General features: G+C 50.6%; 1 protein-coding gene across 1 annotated transcript in view; it reads left to right on the forward strand.

Annotated features, from left to right (window-relative positions):
* Positions 1-9,152, forward strand: part of DCP1A (decapping mRNA 1A) — a 74,603-nt gene extending 65,451 nt beyond the window's left edge. The window contains exon 11 of the mRNA XM_082347980.1: positions 8,954-9,152. Coding sequence (XP_082204106.1) covers positions 8,954-9,036 — 83 coding nt within the window. The 3' untranslated portion in view covers positions 9,037-9,152. The remainder of the gene's footprint in view (positions 1-8,953) is intronic.
* The last annotated feature ends 143 nt before the right edge of the window (positions 9,153-9,295 follow it).

Consider the following 9,295-nt stretch of genomic DNA (forward strand, 5'->3'; position numbering starts at 1 on the left):
GGCACCTCACCCCCTTTTAAACAAATATTTTGTCATTTCACCTTTACCATTTTGACCTAGAATTCATAGAGAATGTAACCTATGCCTACATAATTTTTAAATAAGACCTTAATTGTGATATAGAGGAGAAGTTTTAAAGTAATTTATAATCAGATGTTCCATATTAAATATGGAAATGCTTGGGCATGACTACACAAATTCTCAGAATGCCCCCATAAATAGGAGCCCTGGTCTTCACTCTGACACGGCTCCCCTTCACCCAGAAGACGGCTGCTCTCCCACAGAGGGCCCGTCCAGGGCCGACACACGTGGGAGCCAGCTCCCACACCCCTCCATCGCCCGCCCTGACTCACTGGGCTGCTGCCCAAGAGGAGACAGAGGAGCTGTTTGCGCTCCAGCCCAAGATGGCGAGGCTATTAATTAACATTCCCCGAGGACTTGGGAGCCCTTAAATGATGGGCCGGTGCCTCAACCTCAGAGAAAGGTAGGGGGGAGGTTGGAGAGAGAGAGACACACACACCCTATTTGTTGGTCCCCATCCGACCCCTGGGGCTGGGGGTAGCAGCTATTCTGTCCCAGACTCAGTGGTGGACACTATGGGCACAGCCCCACACACGCCTGCCCTGTCCCCTTAGCCTGGGCTCCGTGGTAAACTGCGATTTCGGGAGCAGGGATGCACGTCACTCTGTGGAATAGAGTGACTTTCACCGTCCTGACCACCTGGGGGACACGTGTCATTGCCTCGTTTTCCAGATGAAGGAACTGACCACTGAGTGATTTACTGAAGGCCATCCGTCCAAGTTCACCCAGCTAGGGGGCAGCAGAGGCAAGAGTTGACCTGGACGTGTTCATTTCAAACCTCCCTCTGGGTTTGTGGAACGTGGAAAAAGCTTTTGGGTCCCTGGAGAATTTTGAAGCACGTTTGGAAATGACAGTGGCGTTGCTGCCAGTCACCTGTTGTTATCCCTTCCTCCCAGGTATGGCTCTTCAGAGGGCTTTCTCAGCCCTAGGCTGGGGGTGGGGGGTGGGGGGGTGCATGGGAGTGGCTCAGGGGCATCCTGCCAGGACACTGGCCGAGCTGGGAAGCCGAGGTCCAGATCTGAAATGGGTTTATAGTCTCAATCCCCATCACCCATGCCAGCATGACACAGGTACAGTTTGGTGTTATTTCAAAATTTGCTGTCGGTTGTCACCTCCTCCTTGGAGCCTTCCCTGATCTGCAGTCTCAGCAGGCAATTCTTTGTACAGATCACAGGACAGGGCCGCGTGGCCCCCGCCAACCTGTGACCTGTGATCTGAGAACAAAGACAGGATCATCTTCTTCCCCAAACAACTAGCACAGTGCCAGCACACAGGCCTTGGTAAATGCAACAAACGAGTGAATTCATGAGGGAATCAAAGGGTCAATTGAGGCCTCATCAAAGTCACCAGAAGGAAGGCTGACTAGATGTCATTGCTAATTCTGGGGGTGGGGTGGGGAGAAAAAGCCATTGTGTTTGGAGGGCAACCAACCTGGACTTGGGACTTCCTGTGGCTGCTGACTGTTCCTCCCAGCCAAGCACTGTTAGGGCTTCGTGTTTCCCAGGAGGAGCCGTGTGGCTCTGAACAGGGAAAGGATCCCTCTCCATGCCTTTTTCCAGACTGCTGCAGCCCTACCCTAAACAACCACCGCTTCAGCTATTCAACAACTGCCCAGGAGAAGATCCACTTAATCTCCCCACAACAAAACCAGAATGTTCATCTTTAATATCCACAGGAACAAAAGCCACCTCTACCACCCAGCTTGCTCAGGGAAACCAGGAGATATCAGAAGAGGGAACAGGGTGACAATCTCTCCCCACTCTGTGCCGCAGGCCATGCAGGCGGGCCCGGCTGCCCTAGAAGTGCCCTGACTGTCAACAGCACTGCCCAAGCCCAGCCTGGCATGGCACACCCGGACAGGAACTGATGGGGCTGTTGAGGCAGCTCCTTACTCCCCACCCAGGGAGGTGCCCAGGCTCTGCTACTCAAACCGCAAGCTGCAATGACGAGGCACTTTTCCTTTGTGTGCAAGGAAAGCAGGCCTGGCAGGGCTGCGCTGGGCTTCATGCTGGTGCTCACCTTTCAGGAGTGCCAGGTGCCTGCAGCCCCGGCCTTTGGGGGTGACTCAGAGGGTCGACCACCCAATCTGGTCCTGGGATTGGCCAAGGACACACAGTGATGACCAGAAAAGAAGCCCTCTCTCCCAGAAGCAAGTGCTAGCTATAGTGAAAGCACAAGTATTGTTTGATACAGTACAAACACAGAAGCAATGCAAACGTCCAACCAAGGGGGGACAGTGGATGACCTTCCTCTGTGCCAGTAATAATTCTGGGGGAGAAAAGCACGTGGACTCTGCGGGAAAGCATTTAAGATGCACAGTGATATAAACCAGAGGGATCGTGACCTTACTTAAAATATTTATGTTCATGGATAAAAAGGAAAAAAAAAGGCTGGAAGGAAATAACCAAAATGTTGTCCTTAGTGACCCCTGGATGGTGGATTATGGGGGATGAAGTTTTCCTCTTTGTGTATCAGTCAGGATACAAGCAGAGAAGCAGAACCTGTAGGTCTATATTAAAGATTTGTGGCAAAGAATTGGATTGTTCCAAGGTGGTGGGGCGAGGGGACTGATAGGTAAGTCACAAACTGCAGAGGAGGCTGGAGCTGCCACAGAAGAAGTCACTTCTCTTCTTCAGCCTTTCAACCAACTGAATCAGATCCACCCAGGTTATCTAGAATAATCTCTTTTACTTAAAATCAACTGATTATGGAATTTAATCACATCTACAAGATACCTTCACAGCAGCACCTAGGTTAGTGTTTGATTGAATAATTGGGGACACAGCCTAGCTGAATTGAAACAGGAGGGAAGGGGGGCAGGGCACAACCTTTGAAAGAATGACATAGCCCGAGGACATGACATAAATGGATTAGAACCAAATGGGTCCAAGATGGTGGACAAGTCGACTTCCACTAGACCTTGAGCCTCAGTATACGCTCATTGTAACACATCAGTAAGCTAAATGACAAACCCACAGGCGCCATGACAATTCCAAGGCCAACCATAAGGATAAAAAAGTGGGCAGTGGCCCAATTCCTGGAAATCCCTGCCCCTTCCCGGAATAGCTGGAATACTCCTCCCACTCATTAGCCTATGAAATTACCCACCCCTATAAAAACTGACAATCCCTTACCCTTACCTTCTGAGATGCCCACACTCTGTCTGTGGAGTGTGCTTCTCACTTCTTACCTATTACTTTGTCTCACTGAATCCTTTCTGCAATGAGACATCAAGAACCTGAGCTTCATTAAGTCCTGAAACCAGGTGTGCAATCTCAGTTGGAAGACTGGGGGTTTTGGCTGGGTTCGAGTCCTGGCCGTGTGGGTTCAAGTCCCAGTCTGGGTTTTGGCTGGGTTTGAGCCCCAGCACGTGAGTTCAAGTCCCAATTTGGGGTGCACGGTTTCAGAATGACATATAAAACAGACTATCACAGTATTTTGCTATATTCTCAAATTTTCTACAAAGAACATGTGTTGTTACTTGTATAATTTTTTTTTTAAAGCAGTAAATGACAAAACCACCATGAGGTACCAGTTTGCACCTACGAGGCTAGTTAAAATAAAATAGACAAGAGGATGGGCTTCCCTGGTGGCGCAGTGGTTAAGAATCTGCCTGCCAATGCAGTAGACAGGGGTTCAAGCCCTGGTCTGGGAAGATCCCACATGCCGCGGAGCAACTAAGCCCATGCGCCACAACTACCGAGCCTGCGTGCCACAACTACTGAAGCCCGCGCACCTAGAGCCCGTGCTCTGCAACAAGAGAGGCCACTGCTATGAGAAGCCCGTGCACCACAATAAAGAGTAGCCCCCGCTCACCACAACTAGAGAAAGCCTGCGTACAGCAACAAAGACCCAACGCAGCTAAAAATAAAAATAAATAAATTTATTTTAAAAAATTATTAAAAGATACATTTCTGCAAGAAGAAAAGTGAATCCAGAGAGAAGATTTGGGAGTAAAGAAGCAACCCTGACTGGTTCGAGTCCCAGCTGTGTAGGTTCAAGTCCTAATCTGGGTTTAAGCTGGGTTCGAGTCCCGGCATGTGGATTCAAGTCCCAATCTGAGGTGCACAGTTTCAGTACCACGCGGCTTACGGGATCTTAGTTCCCCGACCAGGGAATGAACCCAGTCCCCTGGCAGTGAAAGCGCCGAGTCCTAACCACTGGACCACCAGGGAATTCCCAAGTTGTGATTTTTTTTAAAAAGCAATAAAATGAGAAAGGAAGGAGAGAGAGCCATGTGCACCTGGGTTAGAGCTGACTTCTAGCAAAGTCGAGGAGCTGGTGAGTTATCCCCTGTGTCCAGGTTCCCTTTCCCCACCCCTGCCTCCCTGTCGTGGGGCTCTTGCCCAGTGCCCACGGTCCCAGAGTCTGCAGGTGTCCTGGAGAAAACCATCTATAAAACTCATCTCAGAATTCTCTCTTCTCATTGATTTTCCCTTTGCTCACTGGCCAAGGGGGTCTAATACCTCCTGCTGCCTACATACCACTGCCAGGAAGAGCTTACAGCTGTGAAAATGAGGGCAGCCTCCCCACCTTGAATTTGCTTTCCCCAGGCAGAGAAAGGGAAAACAAGAAGAAACCTCTGTTTGTTGTGAGAATGAGCCCATTTTACAAATGTGAGGAAACAGAGGCCCAGAAACATGCAGGGATCCACCCAAGGCCATGCAGGTCTTGGATTCCCTCCCTCTGCCCTCTCCCCCAAGCACATGGCTGGGACCTCTCTACTAAGAGGCAGAGGTGGCTGAGTCACAACCAGACTTCCTGGAGAGCTCATTGCCAAATATGTATCAAGGGCTTTAGAAGGGTTGCCACCCTCTGACCTAGCAGTTTCCCATTGAAAACTCTGGGAAAACTCCCGGCTAAGCTGCCAGGAGGACAAGGATTTAGGTACCACATGTTAACTGCAGGGTAATACATCTTGGTGAAAACCTGGAAGCACTCCAAACACTCATCACTGAGGGATGGTTAATAAATGAGGACATAGCTCCATGATGGGACAATACACAGCTAGTAAAAACGATGTCTTTGAAGAATTTGGGAATGCTAATGGGAAAACGTAAATGAAAAATGGAGAATTTTATGTGATCCTGACAATAAGAAAACAAAAGAAACTATAGTAGCAAACACCTATTGAAGGGACCCCCACTTCTACTCTCCAGCGCCTCTCCCTGACCCTTGACCCTGTTTTATTTTCTTCAAACAATTGTAATAAATCAGTATTTGTCAAATGAGGGAATTCCCTGGCGGTCCAGTGGTTAGGACTCCAAGCTTCCTCTGGAGGGGTCACAGGTTCGATCTCTGGCGGGGAGCTAAGATCCTGCATGCAGCGTGGTGCAGCCAAAAAAAAAAATTTGTCAAAGCAACAAATGACTTTAACAGTGGTCCTCTTTGGGTGGCATTACATACAATTTTAGTTTACTTCTAAATTTTCTATACCTTCCAGGTTTTTACAATGAGTGTACTTTACTTTTACCTTTGGAGCGGGGGGGCAGTGTTTTTAAAAAACAAGAACAAAAACAAAAGTTAAATCAGAAAAATCAGAGGTTCTGTGAGTTGAACTGTGTGTCATCTCACATGCCTGGGGGCAACATTATCAAAAGAAACTTTACCCCAAAAATGCCTCTGGAAGGAAATTTCTGGCATTGAGAGGAGAGATGGATTTATTAAAACTGAATTCTTCATCAACCTACAAGCCCGTTAGAGAGTGTCCAAAAGTGGGCCCTCTGCTACTCATTGGTAGACACGAGGCTGGACACATCCTTGCACAAGGACTCATCCCAGGCCCCCACAGGCTTTCAGCCCCGGATATGAGTCAAAGACAGTGTCCTGAAGACCCAGACTGGGACGTTGCCTCCACTGCAAGCCCAGTGCTGATGTAGGGCCCCCAGCACTAGCCCAGGCCTGCCCCAGGAGCCGCACGTGGGCCAGACCTGCCAAAGTGATGCCCAGTGCTGTCATTCAGGAACACAGCTGCTCAGGACCCGTTCACGCCTCATTGGTGTCCACTCAGGGGATGTGCAGAAGCACATCAGGATAGCTCTGCCCTGAATTTCATGTAGATAGCAGAGCAAGGGCAGGAGGGACCTCCCACTGGTGAGCACCCACCGCCTGGAGGTTTGCTCCCAACTCAAAAACATCCAAGGAAACAGCCTGGCTTATGAAACACAGAGGCAGCTTTACATAATCATGAGAAATTACAAGAAAAAGCGCATTCATAAAAATGCATCTCGAGGGCTTCCCTGGTGGCACAGTGGTTAAGAATCCACCTACCAATGCAGGGGACATGGGTTTGAGCCCTGGTCCAGGAAGATCCCACATGCCGCGGAGCAACTAAGCCCGAGCGCCACAACTATTGAACCTGCGCTCTAGAGCTTGCGAGCCACAACTACTGAAGCGGGTGCGCCTAGAGCCCGTGCTCCGCGTCAAGAGAAGCCACCGCAATGAGAAGCCCATGCACTGCAACGAAGAGTAGCCCCCGCTCGCCACAACTAGAGAAAGCCTGCGCGCAGCAATGAAGATCCAAAGCAGCCATTAATTTAATTAATTAATTAATTAATTAATTTAAAAAATGAAAATTAAAAAAAAAATACATCTCCCAATCTCAACAGTGCTTTTTCAAGATGGAATTTTGTTTTGCTTTTTTTTGGATTATAAAAGTCAACAGTGTTCACTAGCACTAAATTCCAGCCAAAGAGAAATTTGTAAAGTAGAAACCCAAAGTCTCCCTCAGTCCAACCCTCCAAAGTCCCCCACGGCTTGAAGTCTGTCCTTGCAGCCTCTGTTCTGCCCAGGCACACTTATGAACACGCACATGTATGGGTACACACGCATGCATGCACACACACATGCGTGTGCACACTTTATTTTTGACAGAAATAGGATCACACTCTACGTGCTGTTCTATACCTCGCTTTACTCTGTTTTCATGTCACGGACATCTCCCCACCACAGCTGGACTTTCAGTGCTTCACTTAGCCCCATGGCGTAACCAGCGAGGCGTTGAACTCAGGTCTGTCCAGGTCTCCCCCATGTTTTTCTCTGGAGAGTTCTCAGAACCCCAAAACAGAATTGCCTGAGGGTCTTTTAGAAATGCAGAGTCCTAGGTTCCACCCTAGGGATTCTGATTCAGAAGGTTAGATGTGGTGACCAGGGATTCGTGTGTAGAATAACTGTTTCAGGCAATTCTTATGACTTAGCCAGCTAGGGGACTGTCATGTCTGGTGATTGGGACCCTTAGGAGCTACAGTTCCCCACAGGCCCTTCCAATTTCTGTCCGCAAGTCAGAAATGGGGATACTTTAGAGTATCCCCATTTCTCAGGAGGCTTGGTCTTCACACCGATTGGGTGAAATGACCACGTAGGCCCCTACCAGCCCGTGCCTGCTGCCATTGCAGACATGCTTGCTGATGGAACTTCCCTCAGCATCATCTCCCAGGCACAGAGTTCCTAGTGGAAGGGCACAAGCACTGTGAAGGTCTTCATGTCCAAGGGTCTAGTTGGGTGCCCAGATCTGAGCAGCAGGAGGAGCTAGACCTTGGCTCTGCCCTGTGCCTTAGCTAAGGCACCCAGACCTTGTAGGCCAGGGGTGTCAGGGAGGGGGGCGGGAGGAGAAGGCTGTGGTGATGCCAAACTGGGTCTTATTCACCTGGAATCCTGGGATGACAGGAAGCTGCCCCAGGGGTCCCTAGAACCCCACAATGGGGCAGGTGGAGGGGCATTTTCTTCCATCACTGCTGGATCCCCAGAGCCATGGAGAGACGTGTGCCACCATTAGAGACCAGGGTGGGTGCAGAATGGCAAGGATTAGTCCCATTGGGCAGAGGGAGAAATTGAGGTTTGGAACAGGAAACCACTGCTCTAAAGGCCAGAGTTGGAAGGCACAGAGCTTCCGAAGGGTTTCAAAGGTATGTCCTTTCTTATCAGACTGAGGGCAGAGGCACACGTCAGGTCTCTGACATGGCATACCCTTGGGGCTATCTCACTCCAATCCAGCCTGCAGCCCTTGCCAGCTTTGGAGCCAAACTTGGGTGGGCAGGCCTCCGTGGGCTGGGCCAGCAGGACCCAAGTGCTATGAGATGCACTTGGCTTAGGGTTTGGCTGGGCATCGGGGAGCCAGGCCAGCAGAGGAACAGCCAAGGAGCACCCAGAGGTGGGGTGGGGGACTCAGTCACATTCAGTCCATTGTCCCTCGTGACCCAGAGCTCTAAGTGTTGGCAAAAGACACAGAGGGGACACAGGCAAGGAAGGCCTGGCCACTTGCCTCCCTCAGCTCGCTCAGGGGCTCAGCATCAGACAGATCTGATGCAGCCCCCTCCTCAGCCACTGATCTGAGGGGATACCTTTCTCTGTCCTCTGTGAAATGGAGCTTCTTCCTGTATAAGACATGGTAAAGGGTATCAACCTCCTGGGGCATGTGGGGTGGGTCAACTCCACCGACAGCGTCTGTGATGACAGTCCCCTCCCTACTCCCACTTGGGGGACCCTCGTCCCCCTGGGGGCCAGGGGACCTGGTAAGAGCAGAGGTGGGTTCTCCTGTCCCTACAGACCTGGAACCAAACCCAGTGATCTCCCTAAGAGTCAGCAGTGTTATTAGGCCCTAATAACTTGTGAAGGGTTTGTCTCCAGTAATTTCTCAGTTAACATTAGCTGATATTATCATTACTACTAATATGTGTTCTCATTTTCATAATCCTCATCCTCCTACAGGCTCCTCAAGCCCTGGGGTCCCTCTCTGGGGCTGGGGCTTGAGGATAGGGCGTGTTTGCTAGGGCAGAACCCCCTGCACGCACCAGCCCTGTGACCTTAATTGACCTTGCCAGTTTCAGTTTGCTCATTTTTACTAAAGGATAATCAATGAAGCCTCCCCTCTCAGTTTCACTCCAGGGCTTTGTGGAGGAAGGAGAGCGGTCTGCAGTGAAGATGCGAGTCAACCGGAGAACCCTGAGCCGGGCCTAGAACCTGGAATTATTATCACATTATTTGTGTCGGTGGTTAATCCCGGCATGGCGGTGCAGCCTGACTCACAGGAACCTGGCAGCCCGCAGCTGCCCCGCAGATTTCGGAGGAAGTAAAAAGAGACGGAGAGGTTCGGCGGGTGAACAGCATCGGGGCGGGTCCAGAGTCTCCCAGGCTCCCAACCGCCTTGGTTTCCTATCAGCGCCGGAGGGCTGGGGCGGGGCTGCCTCCGCGGGTCCGGGGGCGGGGCGGGGCGGGG

The sequence above is a fragment of the Balaenoptera borealis genome, assembly GCF_965194805.1.
Source record: "Balaenoptera borealis genome assembly, chromosome: 12".
In the NCBI taxonomy this organism is placed as follows: domain Eukaryota; kingdom Metazoa; phylum Chordata; class Mammalia; order Artiodactyla; family Balaenopteridae; genus Balaenoptera; species Balaenoptera borealis.